This window comes from Grammomys surdaster, unplaced genomic scaffold (genome assembly GCF_004785775.1).
Source record: "Grammomys surdaster isolate TR1022 unplaced genomic scaffold, NIH_TR_1.0 126531, whole genome shotgun sequence".
Classification (NCBI taxonomy): Eukaryota; Metazoa; Chordata; class Mammalia; order Rodentia; family Muridae; genus Grammomys; species Grammomys surdaster.
In genome coordinates, this window is record NW_021621323.1 from 9,222,112 (window position 1) to 9,247,992 (window position 25,881).

A 25,881-nucleotide genomic window follows, 5' to 3' on the forward strand; every position below is an offset into this window, starting at 1 on the left:
CTCATGACGTCATATCTCCGAGACTCAACGCCGAGGGAAGACCCCTAACTTCCGGCCGCCTGTCCGTTGCCTAAACAAGATAGCAAAATGAAGCGAGTGAGGAAGAGGTGAGGGAAGATTGGAAGAAGGGAATGAAAGACCAGAGCGCAGTGTAGTACAGGAAGAGTACGCGCGCAGGAAGCGGACGGCTGATGAGGGGTGAAACTGTGAAACGCTCAGGCATTTATTAGGGACACTCCCCGGGTCCTTTCTCCCTGCCGCCGACTGCGGGAGGCTGGCCCTTCCTACACCTGGCTGAGGCTGCTCACGAGCTGCGGTTCACCGCTTCATGTGAGTGTCACGAGAGGGACTAAGATAGATAGGTAGCGATCCACAATTCCTCTTCCCTTTCTCACCCGGGAAAAAGAACCTGGCCTTCCGCGTACTAGTGGGAAGCGTGGTTGTGTGGAGGTAACCGCGGAGGCTAGAAAGCATCAGATCCCAGGGAACTGGAGTTTCTTGTGATTGTGAGCGTCTGTGTGAGTGCTGGGACCTGAACTGGGGTTCCCTGCAACAGCACTAAACACTTTTTAGTCTTAATATTTTATACTTAAATATTTTAGGTTATAACTTCCACCCACGTGCGGCGAGAAACAGAAAAAGCTTGGCCCCTTTTGATTCAGCTTAGTTTTGGAAAGGAATACATGGCCGAGGGAAAGCATGCTACTGAAGGTAGGGAATGAATTAATTAGCTTGTTTCCTTTTAAGTGAGAGTGCAAAGGATTTCCAGTGTAGGTACGTGAGGAGGGGTTGAAGAAAGGAATTGATTCAGCAGGTATTAGAAACACCAGCTACCACTATACTCCCGGCAACATTTTAGTGTATTGGGTAAAGATCCATAAACAAAATAGAAAAGACAGTTAACAAAACGGACACAAATTCCAATCATTGCCTCTCGGCTAGGACTTATTTTTGAAGTACAGCACTAAAAGTAAGGTGAACATTCCGTGTTTTAATATTGATATATTTTATTTATAAGTATGCGTCCATGCCCGACTGAGCTTTTGTGCAAAAGTTGTGTGGAGGTTACCACGGAGGCTAGAAAGCATCAGATCCCAGGAACTAGAGTTTCTTGTGATTATGAGCTTCTGTGTGAGTGCTGGGACCTGAACTTGGGTTCCCTGCAACAGCACTGAACACTTTTTAGTGTTAGTCTTTTATACATAAATAGTTTAGATTATAAGTACTGAACAGAAAAGGTATTAAGCGGTAAAAAAAAAAAAGTATGTTATTTGACATGGTAATGTGGCCAGAGAAGGTTCTCAAGGAAAAGATGGCTTTCTAGGAAGAAAGTGACACAAATGAAATTAACAATACAGAAAACCTTCAGGAAGTGCCAAGCCATTGCTAAGGCCATGCAACAGAAACTTATCCAAATAACAAGGGGGCTTACCAATACCTATGGGCTTAGAACAGAGAGAAGGAATTCAGAGAGAACAAACATCCATGGGGAGTGAAAGGCATAGAAGGTTTTCCATGGCCGAGTAATGTTACCCAATTTCTTTTTGAAGAGGGTTACTCAGTAGACTGGGGGCAGAAATGAGAAAGGCGATCAGTTAGGGGGCTTTTGTTTTACCTCAAAGGAAACATAACAGTGGCTTCAATAAAGGTCCTAAATGTCTAGTCATGTATTGAGGGTCCCCAGTACATATACATAGGGAACTATGGATGGCAAGTTTTATTTTCATTAATTAGGGTTTAGGAAACCCTTTGAAGGCAGGTGGATTTCTGAGTTCGAGGCCAGCCTGGTCTACAGAGTGAGTTCCAGGACAGCCAGGACTACACAGAGAAACCCTGTCTCGAGAGAAAAAAAAAAAAAAGGAAACTTTTTGAGTGAATTGTGTGAATTTCAGAATGACGAGCATAAGTTAAAGTCATGGCTTTTGCTATTTGATAATTGGATGGGTCCAGACAATACATATACTTTCTTCTAGTGTATAAAATGAAGACAATATCTTACATGGTGAAGAGTAAATGTCAATGTTAGGATGCCTGCCATCCATTAGTTTTTGTTCTTACCTGCATTCTTGAATTGGAAATAGACGAGATGGTGTGGTTGAAGAGATTGGTTAACAAGTGATGGAAGATAGCTCAGCTGTGCAGTAAGGTGATCACAGGAGGCCTAGCTATGCCTTTTGTGTTTATGTATATATTCTTCTGGGAGAAAGAGTTATGAATTAATAGCCATAATATTGTAAAAACATGGAATATCCTTTCATAGTAATCAATCTTATAGTCACCTTCTCCCCTCATTGTCATCATTTAATATCTCTAGAACTTTCTGTGTCCTCATCAGTAAAGAGAAAAAAGGCTCTCTGGCAAGGGGATAAAAATCTAGAATAACTAGGAACTTTCACCCTAAATAGTCTCAGGTCTTCTATGGGTTTTAGCAAGGCTTTGTTTAAAAAATTGCCAGTAGGATTAATGTTAGTTGCTACACTATAGTTTGAGTGTTTCTGAAGTATATTGTCCTCATATTTAATTGCAGTATTTACTTGTCCTTGCCTTCGGACTTTGACACATGTGTTCAATAATAGAAGGAATTTAATGTGGTCTAAAAAGTACCATGTTGCTGTCAGAGTACAATAACTTGACAACTAGATTATGAAGCAACTGGGGGAAATGTTTGGAAGGTAAGATTGGAGATGAAGGGAAGAAGAAAAAAACATAATTACTGTTAATTCTCACATTTACATATCTGAAAGTGGGGTGTATTGGCTTAAGACCACCCTGAACTGCCAGCTGGTGACATAGTTTTCAATGTGCCAGTTAGGAATAAGTCATCATAAATGTTAATGTTGTTATTCTGTTGTGTGCTATGTTGGTATTTAGCTTATGAAGTGTAATTTCTATTTTATGTATACTTTTAGTGATTGTGACTTAGTGTCAAAATGAATTTACTATGTATTCAGAAATACAGGAAAACAAAGTAGTAATATAAAACAAGAATCTAGGTCTAAATTTAAAAGTTTTTCAGTTAATGTAATATATGAACTATATTAAAATGATTTATAGGTTGTGGCCCAGCTAGTCTATCAGTGGTTATCTACTAGTGGAAGGTCTAAGAAGCTCTGAGTTATTCAGTTCATGAGACTGAACATTTCAGCTGGTCTTAAATATGCACTAGAATTCCAAAGGAATAGGTTCTAATCCAGGGAAGGAATGGATCTGCCAGTGAGAGTGAGCACCAGCAGGCCAAGAGAGTGTGCTGCCATCTTCTATGTCCTTTATATAGGCTGCCAGCAGGTGTGCCCAAGTTAAAGGTGGATCTTTCCATCTTAGAAGATCCAGATTCAAAATGGGCCTTCCCACTTCAAATGATTTAATTAAGAAAAAAAATCCTTTATAGGTGTACTCAGCCTCTTGGATTTTTTGTTAATTCCAGATATAGTCAAATTGACAACCAAGAGTAGCATTCAAAATGTGGATCAGGAGCACTGGAGCAAATGAGTCTATAGTCAGTGTGTAGAGGAATTTCAATTATATATGCTATATGTATGAATGAAATTAAAATAGCAGACTATTTTATGAAGCCATTTTATACTTGATGGCTTCATAGATTTGATCAAATTGAGTATTGAGAAGTATTATATTTAACCAAAGTACATTTTTACATAATTGTAATTCTGAAGTAGTGAAATTAGGGATCCAGAGAATTCTTGTGCTAGAATGTAAAATGAAAACCACACATAAAAATTTGGTTTTCAGTAACTTTTGAAAAAAAGTAATAGTTTTCTAACTTTTAGAACCCGGTGGTTCTAAATGATTGAGAGTTAAAAGAAATCACAGGCAACTTGAATGAAGTAGGGATTTCAGCTAAGGAGATACTGACATAAAGAAGCAATCCAGTAAAGATAGGAATCTCTAAAAGTCGTATCTTAGGTTATGTTTTACTCTTTCATGTGTACTCTAAATTCATGCATTTGGTAGTGTATGTAATTAATCATGTAATTAATTGCTCTCTGTGTGTTTCATGAAATATCACAAATTGAGACAAAAGTCTCATGTAACAATTTCATGCCTTTCCAATGTTTTTATCTTAATTTTTTTATTAGTAGTAAAGAAAGAAGGTCTTTTTTCATCAGTAATGTACAAAAATAGATTTGATGTGTTGCCTTTTCTGCCCCTCCCTTTTTTCTTGATCTCCATGGAGTTCTTTTATGAGCAGGTACTATACATAACAATGAAGTATTACATCTATTTTCATCTCATATTTTTAACAAGTTACCATAGAAACTAAATGAACATCTCAAACCATCCAGACAGAACAAGCTCCAGTAATGCTAATGGATGCTGTTTGCTTCTGATTCCAACTGTAATTAGACTGGAAAATGATTGGTAATTATGTTTGGAGAAATTACAACATGCTCATTAAAAGAGCTAGCTTGAGCATCAGATTGCATTTCAATCCTCATTTACTAACTATACTACCTGGGAAAATTAATTTAATTTCAGTTGTCTTCTGTTACAATGGAGTTGAAATATTCATAAATGTTTCATGTACTTAGGCAGCAAGTAATAAATATTTTACAAGTATATATTATTTCTATTATCGTGTATGAGAAGTATACATATCAGCATAATAAAAGCTCTGAACACACTAAGGAGACTTTTTATTGTTTGTTTGTTTGTTTGTTCGTTTGTTTGTTTTTCAAGACAGGGTTTCTCTGTGTAGCCCTGGCTGTCCTGGAACACACTCTGTAGACCAGGCTGGCCTCGAATTCAGAAATTCGCCTGTCTCTGCCTCCCAAGTGCTAGGAGGCGTGCACCACCACTGCCCAGCTTTAAGAAGACTTTTTAAACAGATATTTTTATTTTAATGTATGTGTGCACATGTATGTCTGCATTTGTGTGTGTGCTCCACTATGTGCATGCCTGAAGCCTGTAGAGGCCAGAAGAGGGGTTCAGCCTGGAACTGAGGCTACAGGTGGTTATGAGTATCCATGTAGATGCTTGGAATTAAACTTGATTTCTCCATTCCCAAGGAGACTGAATATTTTAAAATTAAGCCTGCACTTTGTACTGCAGTAAAACCATTATGGAGTGACTAACATAAAAAAGAAAGATGAGCACTAGATTAACAGGCAACAGTTTAAGCTTTCAGTATTGTTAACGTAGCACCATCTCCCTAAACAGAACTATATTTATTTTCCCTCTAGACTTCTGTGTTTCCCTCTTTTGTTTGAAAGCTTAGTGAAGGCTTGTTTTCTCTATTTACTGTGAACATAACATCAGACAAACTCAGGGGTTGTAAGAGATCATGGACATAAATTACTTTTAGGAACCTGGCAATCAACAAATGAAAATTAATAGTGTCAAGTTGGCATATGTCATTTTATTATTAACCCTGGCTGGCAAGGGTAACCCTAAAATGTGTGATGATGATTTGTGAATGTAAGAAGATGTAGATATCAAACCCTGAACAACAGTGTCCAGACAACATGGGAAGAAAAGGCCCTGTGGAGGGGCAGGAGCAGGTTAGAGCATCCTAATAGAAATTCAGACAGTGAAACTAGGAGGAGTTGGTCACACAGCCCACACAGCCTGTTGTTTTTCACTTAAGGTTTGTTGACTGTAACCATCTTTTCTAAAGAATTGTATTCTTCTCCCCTTAGCTGCATATTGCTAGAAAACACTAAGAAAAACATAGGTGTCTGTCAGCTTCCACTTTGTTGCTGTGATTACAACACTGACCAGAAGCGACTTGGCTGAGGAGCAGTTTGTTTCTTCTCCTACTCCAGGTACCAGTGCTACTCCAGGTAGCAGTGAAGTTGGAGCAGAAGGAAGGCTACCTCCAGGCTAACTCTCCTGCTGTCCTTGAGCAGGCATTCTTATGATAGCTCAGGACTCCCTGCCCATGACAGCACCACATGCTCCTTCGGGGGGCTTCAGACTACTCTACACCCTTTCCTTCTGTCTACTATACTTCCTCCAGGAGTTTGCTCCATAAGTCCAAGTCTTTAGTTTCCACAGTCATGTGGCAATTTCTTTTTGTAGTTAAAGGACGCAAAGGTTTTCAAGTGTCTTCCATGTATTCCTAAAGCCAGGACAACTCAGATAAATTAAGCTCCTTGTTTGTTAAAAACACAAAGTTCTGAACTAATGTAGTGATACTTAATGGTCTGTATGCAAGTTACATTTTCCTTTGTGCCCTTAAGTGTTCAAAAAAAATCATTAAAATAGTAAGTAGAGAACAACAACAACCAAATGACACCACTAAGCAGCCAGCTGTGTTCTAAGCATATTGAAGATAAAGATTGTATGGGTACCTTTTGTGTCTATATTTTTAATGGCTAAAGTAAGAGTTTGTGGAGAACATGCAGTTAGCTTCCTGTGGTTTTTCTAGACTGAATTCCTGTTTATACATAGTGCTTTGCTGTGGCATTTATGTTATCCCATCATGTATTGTAAACTTGAGAATATTTTGAAGGTTGTAAAATGTAAACATTTTTGAACATTTGTATTGTAGGGTTGATATTAAATAGTCTTTTCAAATAATAAAGCAATTGTGTTATTTGTTGGATACTTTTCATTATTAGAAGTCTTGAAGTGAATGGTTTTAGTCCTTGAAAATTGGTATTTCTACAATACTTTTGTCTTAGTTATCACTATTTGTCTTATTTTTAGTTATAAATTGGTAGTAAATCAGGTAAATAAGAATATTGTATATGTTAATAATTTTTAATCTTGGTTTTGAATGTGTTTATCTTTGCAGCATCCAATTTAACTCAATGAGTTCATCTCTAATGTTTACTTATATGCATTTTACTGTACAGTAACAATACTTTTCCTTTAGATTTATTATAAAAATTCTAGAAATTATTACAAAGGCTATTGTTAGGTCTCAGGTAGTCCATATATCTAGAAGTGAGCTCAAGCTGGACTGGAGAAGGATTTCTGTGTTTAGATAAAAGCCAGCTTTGCTCAGGAACTAGGGACAGGGTTCCCATTCCACCAAAAGGAGTCATTTCTGCACCCTCAGGCAAAAGGGACATATGGCTCTCTGTGGAGTTTCAGTATATCAAGTGCATGCTGGCCTCTGGGCTGCCTCAGTATCACATTTCAGTTACACATTTCAAAGTCCAACTAACATCCTGCCCTTCCCTCTCCTCCTTATAATCCACTAAGGCTTTAAGGTTTCCCAGCCTTAAATCTGGTTAAATAGTATTTATTTTCTCACTTAAGAACAAAGGAGGTTTCTTCTTCCAAACAGATACAGGAGTTTGTTTTCTTAGCACTTCTGCCCAGCTTGCTTCTTTGTTTCTTTTTGTGTATATGTGCATGTGTGCAGATGTACATGGGGGTGTTTGCTATCAGGTAAGGCTAGTGCTGGCCTGCTTTCTAAGGGTATCTCCTGTCTCCTTTCAAGATGGCAGCCATGCCTACCAGGCATATACATGAGTTATGTGACAAGCATTTTAAGCACTGAACCATCTCCTCAGCCCCTGCTTGCTTCTATGTTCTCTAAAGAAAAGCATTTAAGGTATTGCTCAATTATAGGAAAAAATGTTTTTTCCTCAGGTTGCTCTCTCAGCATCCTGTAAAATACACGTTTTCTTTCCACTTCCATAGAATGTTCATTACTTCCCCTTTTTATTTAGGATTTTCTGCCGATTCTGGGGAAAGATGGCAACTAATGATGCTGTTCTGAAGAGGCTGGAGCAGAAGGGTGCAGAGGCGGATCAGATCATTGACTATCTCAAGCAGCAGGTTGCTCTTCTCAAGGAGAAAGCAAGTAAGGATGTTTAAACGTTCTAAGGAACTACTGACAGGAAGATGTTCACTGTATAAATTATAACTTGATCATTTGAATTATGGCTTTTAGATTCCCTTAATTTTGAGTATAAAAGTATTCTAGGATTATGATAAATTAGAATCGATCTATAGTAAATGTCCTGTTGGTACTCTATTATGATAAAACACCAAACGTAACTTGAAGAGGAAAGGGTTTATGTCAACTTAGAGCGTACAGTCTATATGATGGGAAGTCAAAGCAGGAACCTGGAGGCAGGGATTGAAGAAGAGGCCATGGAGGAACACTGGTTATTGGCTTGCTCAGGTGCTTTCTTATACAACTAGGAACACTTGCCCTGGGGAGCCATCACCCACAGTGTGTTAGGCTCTCCCACATTTAATCGTTAGTCTGGTAAGGCTTTTCTCAGTTGAAATTCATTGTTTTTAAAAGACTCTTAACTTGTATAAAATTGACAAAAAACTAACCAGACCAGTAAATATATAATTAGAGAAAATAATAATGTTTTAGGACTGATAAGAGTCCATTAGTTAAAAATAGTTCTTATATTATTAGAGGTTAATAAGTTAAATTAGGGAAATGCAATGAAATCAAGTAATAGTTACTCTGAAGTTTTAAGGGCTAAGATGTATAATTTTCATATTCTTTGTTCTTTGAGGTTTTTGAGAAATTGCTGCAGTGTATACAAAGTGTCTACTAAATTTCTTAAGGATTTAATCTCATCAATTTATTTATTCCTCAATAACCATTGTTGTTACTATAATCAAAATTGTAGATTTACTCAAAGAATAAGAAATCTGAGTTAGGATGTGACTTGGTGGTAGCCTCATAGAGTGTGTTTGGGGCCTTGGGGTTGATGCTGGCGCTGAAGAAGAGGTGAATGAATGAATGAGGCACGAATGAAAGAGAACACAATGGGCATTTTGTGGTACTTAAGTTTTAAAAATTTCAGATGTGATAAAAACACTTTAAAATGCTTTGCATTTGTATATGTAGTAGCTAGGGTTCCAGTGAAAATAACTATTTATATGGTTTACACTCAGAAATATACAATTGCATACCAGAAAGTCCTGCTGAGCGTCTGGAATCCCTGGCTTCTGCCTAATAAACTCCAGAAGTAACTTTATTGTGACTACCCAGAGTAATCCCTTCTAGGGGATAGTTCCTCCTCTGCAAAGAATCATTACTGTGTGCCTTATTGTTTATTAGGTCCTTATAGAAGATAAGGAAATGATATTTCAGGGGACTGTGGAGATGGCACAGTTGGTACATTGCCATTCAAGCAAGACGATTTAAGTTCTGTCACTAGCACCCACTTCACAGAGCTTATTATCCTATTGTTGGAGTGTCGGAAGTCTCCTGGGGCCTGCTAAGCCAGTCAGTCTAGCTGAATCTACAGGCTCCAGTGAAAGACCCTGTTTGAAAAATAAGAATAACTGCAGAAGATACCCTCCTTGGACCTCTGGGCTCTATATACACATATATGATGTACACACACACACGGATAACTTTCTATCCCACTTTCTATTTTATAGATTTTTATCAAATTAAATGCTTGTGGATCAAATATTTACATGGTGGGGAGAATGTGTTCAGTAAATATATGGTTTGATTTCCTTGTTTTTCATCTGTAAATCACTATGTATTTACATCTTCAGAGATTAGGTTCAGTGGGAGTTCTATACCCAATGTCCCAATGACTACCAATGGATTGTTAATAGTATTCGTAAGTAGTAAATTATTACAAAGCAACTGGCCAAATACTGGTTTTTGTCATTACCTCAGCTATAGCAGTACTTTCTATGCTTTTTTTCATGTAAAATTTAAACAGGACATTTGAAAAACACTCTCTAACTGAATTGTCTTGATTCTAGTTTTGCAGGCAACGTTGAGAGAAGAAAAGAAACTTCGAGTTGAAAATGCTAAACTGAAAAAAGAAATAGAAGAACTAAAGCAAGAGCTGATTCAGGCAGAAATTCACAATGGAGGTGAGTGTAGAGGTGTGGGGTGCTGGCTCGCTCGCTTTACAATGGTTATCTTATTATTTACGTTTTTCCATTTATTTCATTATCCTCAAGTCACTCCTGCTGTGCATTCCCTGTAATGTACAGGAAAAAAAAAATGGAGACTTAGAACAGGCGGCTGATGTCATCTGAGATCATGGAAAGTGGGAGCGCTGGAGCTGAAAGCCTGTGCTCTTTGTGTCTGTGCTGTGTTCTTGAACTTGACCAGCACTGCTGGGCTCTTGAATCCTTACTGAAAAGATAGCCGTAGTAATTAGTTTACAGTCACTAAACTCTTTCAGGAGCACGTGTGTATCTACTTGAAAGACTCATCACCAGGTGTGCTCACACATGTGGCCCAGGATCCAGAGGCTAACGCAGTATGATTATTATAGGTTTGAGGCAATCCTGGGCTACTGATAATTTCCAATCCAGTCTGGGTTTCAATTAAACCCTATCTCAAAAAGTATAAGAAAAAATTGTCTTTGGTTATCTTTATTTTATACTCCAAGACAATGAAACTTAGAGATACTAAGTTTGTTACTCAAGCCATCAAATAATTATCAGTTGGACTACAAATCATAAATAAAGTTAAATTTTTTTGATCTGTTTAAAAAACTTTCTCTCTAGTCTCCTGTTTGTGATGGAGTTTGGAGGGCTGGATGTATGCATAGTTGCATGTGTGGCACATGGTTTCACATGCGTGTGGAGGCCTGAGGTTACCTATGATTGCGTTTCCACTTATTCTTTTGGTCGGGATCTCTCATCAGACTAAGAGCTTGCCCATGGCTGGTCGCATTAAGCAGCTCGCCTGGTGATCTGTCTCTGCCTACCTAGTCTGGAATTACAAGCAGTCTGCACTCAGCTTTTGGCATTTATGTGGGTTCTGGGAATCTTAATGACACTTTAACCACTAAGCCATCCCACCAGCCCAGTGAAGTCCTTCTCAATTACTGGCTTCTTCTGACGTTCTGTCAACATATTTTAAATATTGTATGAATTCTTCCCTTAGCTAAATAAATAAGGGGAAAATTAGTGATGTATACTTATAGCTCTCAGCTATATATTCCTTGTCAGTGGAAAATTTGAGACTGATGAGTGTTTTCTAAGACTAGTAGAATTGGAATGCAGCTGCAGAGTTAAAAAAATAAAGTTTTAACAATTTTAAGACTGCTTTTCATTTCTGTCAATGCTAGAAAGTTTCTCTAATCTCCTTTCTAACCCCTTTTGACATACGGTTTTTCCATGCTCACTGGTGAGATGCAAGTTGTTTTTAATACATTAAGAATTACTGAAGTACTTTACCTCAGTAAATATTCTTTTTTTTAATTTGTTAAGAAAGGAGACACTAAGATTGCAGAGAGCTGAAGTAGTCAGATGCATAGAGCTAGAGTTACAGGTGGTAGTGAGCTGCCTGGCATGGGTACCAGAACAGAATTCAGGTAATGGGTACTTGATAGTCATATATATTCAAGAAGTGTTCACATTTGTCACGTACAAATATACTGTTCCACTTGGTGAGTTTAATATGGGTGACGCTGTTCATTTTCTGTGATTCAGTGAAGCAAGTACCTGTTCCATCGAGTACTTCACTAGAGACTAATTGTACTGTTTCTGAAAGTGTGATACGGTCTCCATCAGTAACAACCACCACCTCTTCTGGTACAAAAGAACAGATCAAAGGAGGGGGAGGAGAAGAAAAGAAAATAAAAGAGAAGACTGAAAAGAAAGGTACTTTTCATCATTGATCTTACTGACTTCTGACTGATTTATCTGGTAATATTAATACTTTTATGACGAATAATGGTATCAGAAAGTGCAAACATTTAAAAGTTGGGATAAAGTTAAGAACACTCTTGGGATTGAATCCCGAAGGATGTGTGGGTCTTGATGCCACAGAGAGGGTGAAGTGGGTTATGTTATGTGAGGAGAACAGCATAAATAAAAGCAACAGAAGGTGAGACATTTGAGTAAACCTGGCTGTGTGTCTGGAGCTCCATTCCATAGAAGTCACAGGGTAAGACTGGCTTCCAGTCACTTAGGAAATAGGACAGTGACATCCAATCAAAGCAGAACATTTGAACTGAGGCATGGCGATGTTAAGGAACTGGTCAAAAACAACATGGCGAAAGGTCTCACGTCTGCTTAGGCAGCCACTGAAACACTGCAGTCAGCCTACCTGTCCCTTTCCTTCAGTCTTCATGGCTAGGTAACCAACGAATTCTGCAATTCTTATCACCAACTACATCTAGGCTCCAAGTGTGCTGTTGATTCCTGAGAGACCACATTTGTTTAAGTGCTTAAGGTTCTTTGTTTCACCGTTCCCTGCTGTTGAAGTAGCTTTTCAATTAAACATGGGACTTGAATCAAGAGATTCTCTTTTAAATCTGTTTTTATGATTACTTCTTAAATATGCCTCCCATTTATACTTAGAGTCATTTGCAATTTTTTGATAAATGCCGAATGTCTGTGGGCTTTATGAATGGACGTAAGTCATTTTAGCACCCAGTTCCTGTCAGTCCTGTGTAAATAAATATCATCAGACTTGGTTAGAAGTACACAGAAAAAAAAAAGTGAAAGCCAGTCAGTGTTGGAGCACAAAATAATCCTGTGGTTTGATCTTACACATTTTGTCTGATCTCTATTCTATTTCTAACTGTTAACCTGACGCTTTGACTAGTCAGCGTAGTCACTCTTAGAGGACAAGAACACAAAACTTAACTGGACTGTGTTCAGAACACTTCTGTCTAGTGAAATATTGGGTAAGGGTGGTGGTAACACTAAATATATCCATTGTTCAGCAAGGTAGCCAAAATCTAAATATGACTATTGAGCATTAAAATAAAAATACAGATATAAATATATTGTTATAGTTTATACTGGAGGATAGTGGATTGTATAATTTATAACACAAAGACAAGATGATTTTGATATTTTTCAAGTATGTATCTTTATTTTATTATAGAAATCTTTGCTAGTCTGTAATGGAGAGCGTGAGATTAAACACTGTCCATATTTAACCAGCTCTCTCCCTTTCATAAACTGCCCTGTGTAAGGGTTGGCATCCTCACAGGCCCGCCCTCCTCCACTGCACTGGAGAGTTGTATCTAATGTTACCACATATTCGCTATACCGAAGTGCCCCTTACCCACTGGTGAACTGAGGAATTTGACATCATAAGAGCTTAACAGTGATGATAAGAAAATAGAATAATTAAAACAATATGTTACTTTTTTTTGAGATAAAGTTTTTAGAGAAATAGCTAAAGCTGTGTAACGCTTTTAGGACTGGAGTGTTCGTTTTTGTTTTTTTTTTTTTTTTTTTTTTTCCTGGTAGAAGATGCTTCTAGTGTTTTTTGTTTGTTTTATTTCTAATGCTTGCATATTCTTAATCCCTAGGAGAGAAAAAGGAGAAGAAGCAGCAGTCAGCAGCAGCAAGTGCTGACTCTAAGCCTATAGACGTGTCGCGCCTGGATCTTCGAATTGGTTGTATCGTTACTGCCAAGAAACACCCCGATGCAGATTCACTGTATGTGGAAGAAGTCGATGTGGGAGAAGCCGCCCCACGAACGGTCGTCAGCGGGCTGGTGAATCACGTTCCTCTAGAACAGGTGCTGTCCCACTGAAGAGCCTGCTGCTTACGGGTGCCACTTCAAGGGGTCTGCTCTTGTGTTGCTTTAAATGTTCTGTGAATTTCTGAATGATTAGCTGGGATCAGGGGTGATGGCTTAGGGAAGGAGCACTTTCTGCTCTCGGAGAGAATCCGGTGGGATTCATAAAAAATAAAGGATTAAGATGAATTTCAAAACGAGGTATAAAACCAGCACAGAGTTTGAAGGCCTGTAATGTAAAATGAGTCCAGTAGGACAGGAACTGTTATGTTTGTATTCATGTGTTAATGTGTGAGTGCAGTGGTGTAGAGTCTTAGAGTGAACCTGGAGCTCACAGGACAGTCTTGACGAGCCCTTGCCTTCCACCTTTTCAAGATACTCTCTTGTTTATTTCTCCCTATACATAGAAGGGCAGTGCCAGAATGTTTAAAATAGCTTTTACAGTGTTTAATTATGTAAAATTTCCCATGAAAATATAAATATTTTATTTATTTAGAAATTGTGAGCCGGGCTGTGGTGGCGCACGCCTTTAATCCCAGCACTTGGGAGGCAGAGGCAGGTGGATTTCTGAGTTGGAGGCCAGCCTGGTCTACAGAGTGAGTTCCAGGACAGCCAGGGCTACACAGAGAAACCCTGTCTTGAAAAACAAAACAAAAAAAAAAAAAAAGAGAGAGAGAGAGAAAAGAAATTGTGATTGTTTTCCATTCTTCACTGCTTTCTCAAGCAGAACTGACAAGAGTTCTTAGTGTGTATTTATTCTGTATAGCAGGTACTCGGTCTACAGCTTCTACCTTGGTGTAGGTGAGATGGAGGGGTGTCAGCTATGGCTGGGATCTGTCACTTCAGTGCTTGTAGCATTGGACGGTTAAGCTGATATAGTTCGTGTTATATCCTAGGAAGACAAGAAGGACACTATTATGTCTGCCTAGAGCATTATTTCTTTTATGCTGCTGGTAACAAGAGGCTTTCTCTCTGATCTGGGCTGTTACGTACTACTGATTTTAGCACTACCTTAACATGAGGGGGTTCGAGGACATAATCTTCACTTCCAGCTTCACACGTGTATTTCAGTGCCTAGTTACCTGAGCCAGGAAGAGACTGAGTTTTGACTATTCCATGAAAGAGATTTAATTGTGAGGAGGAGGAAGTCCTATTTTAAAATTGCAACATTCCCTCTGCTTTTGTAATTTTGGCACTCAGCATGTGCTTTTGAGAAAGCATAGCTATAATTTCTATTATTCTGTAGTCAGATGTTAATTATTATTCAGTAAAAACAGAGCTGGGCATTTAGAATACATAAAGGAATTACAGTCTGTTCTGTGAACAGTGCAACCATGTAAGATCAGATCAGTTCATACTCTGATGCCGCCCTTCAGAGCACTGCTTCCTTGCGGTTCTGCCCTGGTGTTCGTCAGCTTTAAAGTCCTCATCTCAACAATGTGGTTCTTGTTTCTCTTCCTTCATTTTTGAATACCACATTCTTGAAAAATTAAAGGTTCACTTTAAATCTATAATAGCAGTGGAAAGAATCAGGGCAGCATTCAGTTTGCTTTTTCTAAATGTCATCCATAGTGATTTGATCATCTGCTGATGGCATTTGCTCCTGCTGATGGATGGTTCAGGGCCCCTGCACAGGCTACAGACTCAGCATCAAGATGGCTCTACCCCTCTGTTTATATTCACTCTTCTGCTGCTTCGATCTTTTATCTTGGATAGATCCATACCACTCATTCATATTTCTACATACAAGTATATATTGGGTACCTAGTATGAACCAATCATTGTTTCATGCAAAAGACAGAGAAGCAAATTAAAATAGGTCAGTAGAGAGAAAGATACACTACTTTGGAGGGGGGGCGGAACCTATTCATAAGAAATCTGCTTTTTAAAGTGAATTTTTTAAATGAAGGTATCAAAATATTAACATGTAAGTGAACTGATAGCATTAAATAGAGATAAATACCAGGAAGAGATTAGGAAAGACTGTATGCTGAATTACATAGAAATGATACTGTCACTTTATACAAAGTAGTCAGATAAAAGTACTTTGTGGAGAAAGTGACATTTGAGTAAGATGTTAGAAAGTGAAGTAATCAAGTCACGTGTCCTGTCAGGCATCTGGGGCAGTGGTGCCAGTGAGACAAGAGTAAAAGAGTTGTGGGAGAAAAGATGCAGGGGCTAGGTGACAGAGTATTAGAGATCATTTTAAAGAGTTGAGATACGAGCAAGGTGAGGGCCATTGTTGGTGCTTTGACCAAAGAAGTTATGAACCTCTGCTTTGATTGTTCTTGCAGCTTTCTTGGAGGGTGAGTGTATGGTTGATCAATAAAGATTTCTCCATTCTTAAAAAGTGATTAAAAAGTGAAACACATGTATGTGCACCCCCACATCTTTTTTCTATTTTTAAGACAGGGTTTCTTTATGTAATTTTGGCTACTCTTACCCTCAAAAAGATCTTCCTGCCTACACCTCCTGAGTGCTGGGAGTAACAGTGTGCACCACTACACCGAGCTTTCCGTTAGAAGTCTTTATGGAGTTAGTCTTTGTATTTTCTTTTTCAAGCCAGAGTTTCTCCATGTACCCATGCACATCCTGGAACTCTCTAGACCAGGCTGACCTTGGACTCAAGTTACCTCTGTCTCTCAATTGCTGGGATTAAAGGCATGGAGCACAACAGCCAGGCTTAGATTCTCTCCTTTGACATCGGAACTATTTCTGTATCCTTTAAAGTTTTAAAGAGTCCTAGAAAAAAAAACAGCTAATCTTGAACTGACTAATGGAAAAGCTGTACATAAGGGTTTCTTCTGCTTTCAGAACTTACAGATTTCCGTAGCCATTGAGCAAGGCTGTTTATATAAACATCTGTCTAAACCATGAATCCAAGACAGGACTAGTAAGCATTCTGTAAGGCCTATAAAAGTGCCATCTGTCTGTTATGTTTTCCTAAAGAAAATGAGCAGCTACCATTAGGTCCTGAAGAGCCTGCATTTCTTTATTCTACATACTATTCTTACATATATTTAGTTTTTATAAATTGTTACAAGTGATATTTTCAAGTCCTTGAAGGGAGGGTATTATTTATGAATGGTATTCAAGTCATGTTTTAATTGTAGAACCTAGAAATATATTTGCACCTAATTTGTTTAGAGAGCCATCTTTTATTTCTCCCTGAAGCTGTAATCTTGTGTTGTTTTGATTAAGCCTGGAGAAGATTGGCATAATTTATTTGTTAGTTGGGAGAAAAGTTAAGACATTTCAACTCTGGAAGATAAGGAATTTCTTTTTAACTCTTTAACAAATTATAGAAGTATCTAACATATTATAGAAGTATCCCCAAATGTTAACAGTGATATGTCCAATGCTTGAATTAAACTGCTAGTTTCTTTGTAAGAAAGAATGGACTGGAGATCTTGCTGGGAGGGAGAGCACCAGCAAAGTCTGTACAAAGTCTAGGTCAGTCTCCAGAACTGCAAAAAGAAAAGGAGAAAATCTTACATAGCATTAGAAATGGCCAGATGTATAGAGGCAAAAAAGTTAATGTAAATGAGTTCACTTATTTTAGTTCTAACACTAACCTAAATAATTTACATACTTATTATAATTGTAGTATATCACAACTCCTAAATTCAATATGATTTGGCTAGTTTTTAATGACAAAGGGTCAACTTTATACATTTCCAGTTGGTTATAGTTGAAATTTTACATCTAGCTGGTTCACTCAGTTATTTATTCTTCCAATAAACACACTGGCTGTTCTTCAGAGGACCCTGGTTCAGTTCCCAGTGCCCTCATAGAGACAATTACTATAACTCCAGTGTGACCTCCACATACACCAGGTTCACAGGTAGTATGCAGATATGCTTGCAGGCAAACATCCATATACATTTAAAAAAAACCCAAAATACCCATATACGTTTGAGAAAAAGATTTCTACTGTTGTGCTCATACCTTGTCAGTCTGAGAGATTGTCTTTTTATATTTATGTAAAATATTAGTCTTCATTTTTATACAAGACTTTATAACAAAAAATATTTTAGATACACAGCGACAGGTATAGCCACAAAGACAGTGTGTTTGGTAAGTAGCGAGCAAGTGTGCCTAGAGTATTCTAGACGTGATTATTCTAAATCTCTGCACATCTTTAGTCATCACTTTTGTTCTGCACAGATGCAAAATCGGATGGTGGTTTTACTTTGTAATCTGAAGCCTGCAAAAATGCGGGGAGTACTGTCTCAAGCAATGGTGATGTGTGCCAGTTCACCAGAGAAAGTGGAAATTCTGGCCCCTCCCCACGGGTCTGTTCCTGGAGACAGAATTACTTTTGATGCTTTCCCTGGTAAGTACTAATAATTATTTAAATGATTTGAGAATTGGTTTTTAAAGTGATGTTTATAAAGCTTAGAGGTTAAAACCAGTCCTGTGTGTGTATCCCAAGGCCTTTTGTGGAATTGGCTTAAGATAGCACAGTGAGCATAAAATCAAATGTTACATGAAATACTGCAGAGATTCTGTCTCCTGTAAAATGATCATATTCATACTTACAGAACACTATGGCACAAATATGGATCAAGTTAATGTGCTGTAAAATCACTTAAGCTGTAGATGATAACACAGAGGTCAGCGATAGAAAGTAACATTTCATTTATACAGTTTTCTCTTTTGAGTATAAATAATCCTGAGACAGCTGAAGTATCATAATACATGAGAAATAAGGAGGGTTTCTTGTCTTGTTTTATTACATTTGGAGATAATATCTCATCTATAAGCCAGGCCATCCTCCTGCTTTCTCCTTCCAGGTGTTGGAATTTCAGGCATGGGTCACCATGTCTAGCTTAAAAAAAATAGGTCTTTGAAGCAGAGTAAAGAATGCCTGCCAGATGCAGAAAATGTTTATAAAAACAGGAGTCAGGTTAGCTAATTTCATCTCAGTAGGAGCCATGTGTAGGGGACCAGTCTTCACGCCATAGCCACAGTCATCCTAGAGGAGAAAGCTATAGGGGACACTTCTGCACACACTGTCAATATCTGTACTTGGGAAACACCCCACCCTCAGCTCCAGAAGGTTTTGTCTATCCTCAGAGCTTCTGGGGAAGGCTTTGGCACTCCATGGATCTGTGGCGTTGGGGTCCTTGAAATGGTTACACCCATGTCAGCAGCACATACTCACCTGGACCTCTTTTACTCAGGGCTTCCTGGATGTCTTGAACTCAGTGGATGAGAAACCATTATAACCTGTGTTTTAGAAATTTGTTGTTGTTGTTGTTGTTGAGCAAATCCCATTCTGACTAAGGAAACTTCATTGGCTTAAATTCCGGGAGCATGATTGTCACCCCTGTCAGTCCCACACTACTGGAGCATTTCCTAAAACCTCCCATTTTGGAGTAAGCTGTCATAGTATATATTTATCTAACATGAAATCATTTAGGAATTCAATAAATTTGAATAAAACAATAAAGTAATTTTTTTCTTTTAACATTTAAAATCTGTTGAGAAAAAGATAAGTAATCCCAATTGACCTTTCCATATTAACATTAGCCTTATTTATTACTTGAACTCCTAAGAATTAAACTGGTTGGGCTGTGGTGTAAAATGTAATCCCAGGGCTTCAAAGGTAGACTAAATTTGAGGCCTGCCTAGGCTGTAAACATAGTGATTGGGGTTTTTTGTTTATTTGTTTGTAGGTTCTTTCTATCTTTAATTTCCTTATCTCAGAGGCTAACAGGTGAATAAGTCTAGGTTTTGAATCCATTTGTATTCTCTGCCTGTTACTGGGTGAGAAAGACAACATCCCTTGAGTTTCCCACTGACTAGCGTTGAGAGACTCACTGACCGAGTGCTAACAGCCCAGCATGGGTGTCTTGCTTTCACCATGTTCTTAAATTCTCTGTATTTATTTGGCTGTCTTCATGTACATGCTTCATGATCCTCAGTTTGCTATTTCTTCTTGTTCATGAAGCATTTAATGTCCTGGAAAAGTTAATATTTATAAAGAGAAACCTGAACTTATATATGAGGTTACTTAAATAGTTTTATCGCTTAGACTATGCCTAACCACACTGAGCACACATAACTGATCAGATTTGCTCTGAGTACTCATCTTATGTATGCTTCCATACCAAGTACTCCATCTGTAGCAGTGACTCTCATAAGGGACAGCAATGTAAACCACACGCAGGAGGGTTTTGTCTTGTTTGGGGCTTTCCTTAACATACCATGGCTATCGGTGGTTTATATCTTTGTAGGTTTTTTTTTTTTTTTTAAACATTGTAAAGCAGAAGGTATCCCCTGGAAGTCCACCCTGCACTTGACATGTTCAGTGTGTGAAGACATGATGGAGACATCACACTGGTGATTAAGATCTTTGAATTGTCATTTTGCCTTTTAAAAGGTTTCCTAATTACCTATTTTTTCCTACTACAAAGCCAGAAACTCCCATAGAACTTAGAAGATGCCGCATATTACGTATATAGTAAGAACTAAAACAGTCAGTCTACCTAACATTTTTTAAAATATAATTGAGGGCAGCCATAAATTTTAGTATTTAAATATACTGACTGGTCCCTAAAGCTCAAAGCAGAAATAATTTTAAGGCAAGTCTGTAGCCAAGAGACAAGGGTCATGATAGATTTTGTTTTATATTGTCTGAGTTTTTGTTTTTCTGACACTGCACTATTCATGGTCTAATAATAAAGAGAAATTTATATTTAGAAATAGAAATTTACATTTAGACTTTTAAATGCCAAGGTCGAGCTTAAATCCATTCATAATGTGCCTTAGCTATAATAAAAATTAATAATCAGAAAGCATAGATCGAGCATTTGAATTCATTTTTTTCTAAGTTAACCTTAACTATGTTTAATTTCTCTTCTAAAATCCATTTGATTCAGGGTTCCTTCTCTGCTGTGGTTAAGGAGGTCCCCATTACTAAGTGGGGTACCATGGCTGCTTTTCAGGCTCATTAACTCACTAGGATCCTGGCCCCATACTCCGTTGGTCTCTTTCTCTGTTGGTGGCACCTTTGCATCCCCTTTGGTGGCTGATCTGTTGTGAGTCCTCACTGAGAACCTCAGAGCTTGGTCTTTAGACCATTTGCCTCTCCTTCACAAAGCCTTGGTCAGTTCATCAGTATGTGCTCGGATACCTAGTAGACTTCTTTGCTTACATGCCCCAAGGAAGAATATATGTCCCTATCTTTTAAAAAAGATGTACTTATTTTGCATGTGTGTATGTGGCTGTATGTATATGTGTGCACCGTGTGCATGCTATTGGCCACAGAGGCCAGAAGAGGACATGGCATCCCCCAGTACTAGAGTTACAGGCAGTTGTAAGCCATCAGCCAGCCATGAGTAATGGAGATTGAACCTGGATCCTCTGTCAGAGCAGGAAGTGCTCCTAAATGCTGTGCTGTCTCCAGCGCTCCAAGGTTTCATCTAGCCCCTTTCCACAGCATTTTCTCTTACAGTGTAGCCTAGCTTAATGTCAGAGTTAGCTCTCCTACAGTAAGCATGAGCATGTGCTGTTCTTTGTGCTGATCTTTGACATATTTTAGCAAACTCAAAGGATTTGCAGTTTTAAGTTTGAAGAACTTGTATTGTCAACATCATCTTTTTTTTTTTTTTGGTAGCTATGACAAAAAAGAAAAGAAAGTTAGGAAACGGCTGTGTAGGAGATGACATAACAAAATGAGAATAGACTCTGTAAGACAATTTATTTTGAAAAGACATACGAAATTATGTTTCCATGTTTGACATTTTAGTGTGTGCATGCTTGTATGTGTGCGTGTGTTTGTGCAAGTACATGTGCATGTGTATACCAGGGGTGTGAATGTGGACATGAAAGGACTATTAGTAGTCAGTTCTCTCTGGCTTATGGGTCCTGAGGTTCAAGCTGAGGTTGCTGGGTGTGAGTTTCACCTGATGATCACTAATATGGCTCAAAGTTTATTTTTCTTCTCATTTCCAACTAGTTTAACACCCCATTGAATAGTGCATTATTGAGAGACATTTTTGGTAAAGCTAAAGATTAACACCAAAATCAAGACGTTTATCTGCTAAGATCCAGTGTTCATATATAAAAGTAAATTTTCAAAGGACAGGTGTACCGAGATACTCAGGTTTGATTCTACAGTATACCCATAGAGTGAGTATTCTGTCTCCATGAAGTAGGTCACATGAACCCTTTTAGTCTCCTGTGTGCTTAAAGGTTTTGTTTGGGACCCAGGACTTTAATCCCAGTACTTGGGAGGCAGAGAGATCTGATCTCTTTCTACATAGTAAGTTTCAGGCCAGCCAAGGCTATAGTGAGACCCTGTCCTTTGAGATAGGTTTACACTATAGCATCCTGTGTAAGAAGGAATGCAGCACACCTGAGCTAAAAAACCATAGTGCTAAGAACCTTCCAACAATTGCTGAGCCTGTATCATGATGCCATTGTGCTGGTACAGGATTCCTTGCTGGTGGAGGCTTCTGATTGGTGAGGATAGTGGTTGACAAAGGTTCAACTGGCTGTGACAGCCTTTAAAAATTACATGGAGTTCACCACATGGTAGTCATTTCTCATTCCGTCGCATATCTTGTGTGTAGACAACAAGCAGCACCTTGGCCCAACAGTTCCTCTTGAAACTGGTGTGGCTTGGGCTCGGCTTCAGGCTCCCCCTGTAGATTTGCATTCCTTCTCCCACAGCTGCAGTCTCCTCTACTGACCTCTTTCTGACCTCAGAGTCATCTGGAGGGTTGGATGTGCTTTTTTCTAAACCTGTTTGTGTTGCTCGCTCCAGTGCACAAGTGTTCCTAATGGCATCTAGAATGGTGAATTCCGATGATTTTCAGCTTTGCCTACACCCATCAAGGCAGTCACTGCTTGGGACAGCCGTGACCTAATAGGATTTATTTTTTAAATAATAAAACTTGAAACTCAAAAGTAACTCCATGACTCATGGGCTGCAGAATGGGTGCTATGGTAGGTATAAAGAAATCATATATCTTTTGGTGCCCAGAAAGAATATTTTGAAATAAATCGTTTTACTGAGCTTTAGTCTCAGCAGTGAGCCTAATGTATTCTGTAAGCCTTAACTATAAAAAGATTTGCTGTCATAGGCATTCCATTTCGAGTACAGGTGGAAAGGATTCAGTGTATTTTATCATAGTTTGTGGCGCGGTGGGCTGTGAGAGGCGGCTGGGTACCTGGTCAAGCACAGGCTTTAAACCCCAGTGACCATCAGGACCAGTAGGAGTTTGGCCATGCTCCTGGGCCCCTGGCTTGTTTCACATAGCTACAGCTCCCTGCAGAGAGGTCTGTGGCCATCAGTCATGTAGGAACAGCACCCCAAGTCCTCCCAAATGTAGATAAGGTATCCCCAAGCTCTCAGACCAAGCCAATAGGAAGTACCCACTGCCAGACCTTAACCCATCCTAAAACTGTATATAAGAATCCTATCCAGAAGGAAAAAAGGTGTGCGAGAATCAATTCCATCTGAGAGCTTCTGTCATAAGAGCTGTAACACTAATACTTGGGAAGAGATCTGCTCTCCTGAAACACCATCAGGAGCTTCTCTGCACTCCTTGCTGGCTAGTCAGCCTGTTGCCAGCTCAGCCTGGTCCAACTCAGCGCAGAGCAACGGGTGCAGTGCCTTGGAGGAACTAAGGCTTCGACAGTGGATTCGGAGGTTTGGGCAGTGGAGGCGATTTCCCCTCCCTGTTCGAACTCTTCTCCCCTTTGCCTGAACCTTCACACCTGGCTGGGCCAGAGATCTCCGTGGAAAGGCTCCAGCACACAGGCCCGCAATAGTTCTCTCCAGTTTTGGAATGGAAGATGAACAGTGTCTTTAACTTAAAATCACTAGTTGCATTAGTCCTCATCTATAGTCAGCCTGCCTTTAAAGCTCTGTTGATGGTGTTGACATTAACTAGGAATGCAGTAAATAAGGTCTTTTTTTGTTTTTTTGGTTTTTGTTTTTTGGAGACAAGGTTTCTCTGTGTGTAGCCCTGGCTGTCCTGGAACTCACTCTGTAGACCAGTCTAGCCTCGAACTCTCGAACTCAGAGATCCGCCTGCCTCTGCCTCCCAAGTGCTGGGATTAAAGACGTGCGCCACCACCGCCCGGCAAAATAGGGTCTTCTAATGTAATATTTGATCCACACTGCAGATGTGTCCGATGATATAACCACCTACAACACTTCTTCTTAGCTGGACCTCCTAGATGGCCTGCTGTAACTTCTACATGAGCTTTTGTTGCTTCACCTTAAAGTTGGTGTGAATCTGGATCAGTTTGCTTTCTGAACACATTATCAGTTTGACAGTGTCTTGGTGGAGGGGTGTGAAGTTCAGTGCATACATAACGCCTTGCTAAATAATTTCTCTGCTGTAGTTCCCAAGATTTTGAGATGCCCACTTCTTACAAGATTAACCTTTTAGAAGGTCTTAGAAACACAAAAGTTCTAGCCTTGCAGATCTAAAGGGAAGCAGGATTGCATTTTGTTGTTGGCTCTCCTCTTCTATTAGTCTCTTTACTGTCAAATGGTCTGAAACAAGAAAGATTCCTTTCTTTGACTCTAGTTGGCTTTTCAGTTATACTTTGATTGCATGCTCCACTAGACGTATATCATTCATTGAGCGATTCTGCTATGTATTATATGCATAAGCATGGGTTTCTGTTTTGGTTTTTTTGTTTTTGCTTTTTCTTTTTAGTCACTGAAAGGCAAATAAGAACAGACACCAGAGCCAAAAATTTCCTTTTTTGCTGTGTGTGTGTGTGTGTGTGTGTGTGTGTGTGTGTGTGTGTTGTACAGAGAATAAACTACTTGCAGTAATAGGATAGTTCTACTTACCTATCAGGTAGAAGAATTATTTTATCTGTTACTTATCTTTAAACTGAGACCAGAGACACTTCACGTCTTACTTGTCTTCCGTTGATTATAAAGTACACATTGTCAGGTATTGCAAATAGAGGGATTAGGAGTGATAACCACTTATTTGAGGGCCATTTGTTTTCTTCGTAAGCCACAGCATGGCATATAGGAGGCCAGGTGCTAGCTGTCCCAGTAGAAATGGGCTCTGATGGCCTATCCTCCTCTGCCTGCTGCTGGTGTGCCTGGGCAGTTTCTCTTCTCTCCTTCAGTTTCTCGATGGTGATATTAGAATCAAGAATGTTATATTTCAGGCAACAGTACATGTTCCTAGTGTTCAGATAATGCTCTTATGTCCTTGCTTCTTCTTTTCTGTCTTGTAGGATGTATGTCACGCATGTCATACACCCTGCCAGGGGTAAAAAAAGTTCAGCCTGTTTAAATGGGCTCCCATTTTCCCAGATTTTCTTTACACGATGAAATGAATATCTTACAACTTCTTGAGTAATTTGAGGCTGGAGATGGAGCTCAAATGCTAGTGTGCTTGTTAAGCAGTTATGAAGCCGTGGGGTCAGTCCCCAGCACTGCAGTGATAATAAGAATGAGGATAACTTGGAAAACAAATTATTAAGCTGTATTGCCTGCAAAAATAGTTAGTGTTCCTAAGGAAATGATAGTAACAATTTTATTTTACCAATCACGAGTACAGACTGCTGACATGAGAATATAAGGTCAGATGTAAGGATGCTGATTAAGGCTAAAGATCAAGCACTGTCAGAACTCACAAGAGGCCTGTTGCCAGGACACGGGAGTGAGTCTGGGTGTTAGTTACGTAACTTTCTGGTTTCTTTCTGAACAGGAGAGCCTGACAAGGAGCTGAACCCTAAGAAGAAGATCTGGGAGCAGATCCAGCCTGACCTGCACACCAATGATGAGTGTGTGGCCACATATAAAGGAGCTCCCTTTGAGGTGAAGGGGAAGGGAGTTTGCAGGGCCCAGACCATGGCCAATAGTGGAATTAAATAAGTGCTCTGTAACTGAAAGACACTGGCAAAACCTTAATAACAATAAAGAGAAGTGTGTTTATCACTTACACATAAAATATGTCTTGCTCATTTTTTTGTGGGCTTTCGGTTTTTCTTTTTCAATTTTGCTTTAAGTCTGTTTTTTTTCAGATACTTTGTCACAGCAACAAAAAACGAAGCTTGGTACCCAGAGCTAGGGTCACTGCTGTGACCATGTGCTTTAGAAGCCTTTGGAGCTGGTCTATTCAAGAGTTTAAAGATGTTGTTTATGCCAGTTAGAGAAAGCCTAAACTGAAAGGGGGAAGGTTAAAAAAGGGGGGGGGGGCTCTGCTGGGACCCTAGAAGACCATGAATGCTGATCAGAACGCCGACAGTAAAGACTGTTAACCAAGTCAGACTGGAACAGGAACTCGATTTGGACTAGAGGTCTTTCCTGTCATATGGGACAAAGAAAGCATTTGTTAACATCCTGTCCATTCCTGAGATTTTGTATAAAGCTGAGTTTAAAGGTCAGCACACCATGGGTTAAGTATAGCAAACCATAAACAAAGTTCAACTGCTACAAGTAAGAAGATTTGAATTATTTTCAGGTTGACCAGAAAAGACAT

At 39.1% G+C, this 25,881-nt stretch overlaps 1 protein-coding gene across 3 annotated transcripts; it reads left to right on the forward strand.

Moving 5' to 3' along the window:
• The first annotated feature begins 234 nt into the window (after positions 1–234).
• On the forward strand, positions 235–25,350 carry Aimp1 (aminoacyl tRNA synthetase complex interacting multifunctional protein 1). Of its 3 annotated transcripts, XM_028760366.1 has the most exons (8): positions 267–330; positions 603–711; positions 7,641–7,774; positions 9,667–9,780; positions 11,356–11,526; positions 13,194–13,405; positions 17,573–17,741; positions 25,108–25,350. In XM_028760366.1, the coding sequence occupies exons 3-8, from the start codon at positions 7,666–7,668 to the stop codon at positions 25,272–25,274; spliced, it is 942 nt and encodes a 313-aa protein (XP_028616199.1). In that variant the 5' UTR covers positions 267–330; positions 603–711; positions 7,641–7,665; the 3' UTR covers positions 25,275–25,350. The 3 variants fall into 3 exon arrangements, with proteins under 3 accessions (XP_028616198.1, XP_028616199.1, XP_028616197.1); XM_028760365.1 differs by lacking the exon at positions 603–711 and having other exon boundaries at positions 235–330; XM_028760364.1 differs by lacking the exons at positions 267–330; positions 603–711 and adding an exon at positions 2,570–2,672.
• Positions 25,351–25,881: the final 531 nt, after the last annotated feature.

Bases quoted from the DNA above. Each gene is read 5' to 3' on its own strand.
- Aimp1 (XM_028760364.1), top strand. From the start codon at position 2,644: ATGAAGCAACTGGGGGAAATGTTTGGAAG. The intron at 7,775-9,666 runs GTAAGGATGTTT...TCTTGATTCTAG, and splicing joins TCTTCTCAAGGAGAAAGCAA to TTTTGCAGGCAACGTTGAGA. The intron at 11,527-13,193 runs GTACTTTTCATC...CTTAATCCCTAG, and splicing joins AGAGAAGACTGAAAAGAAAG to GAGAGAAAAAGGAGAAGAAG.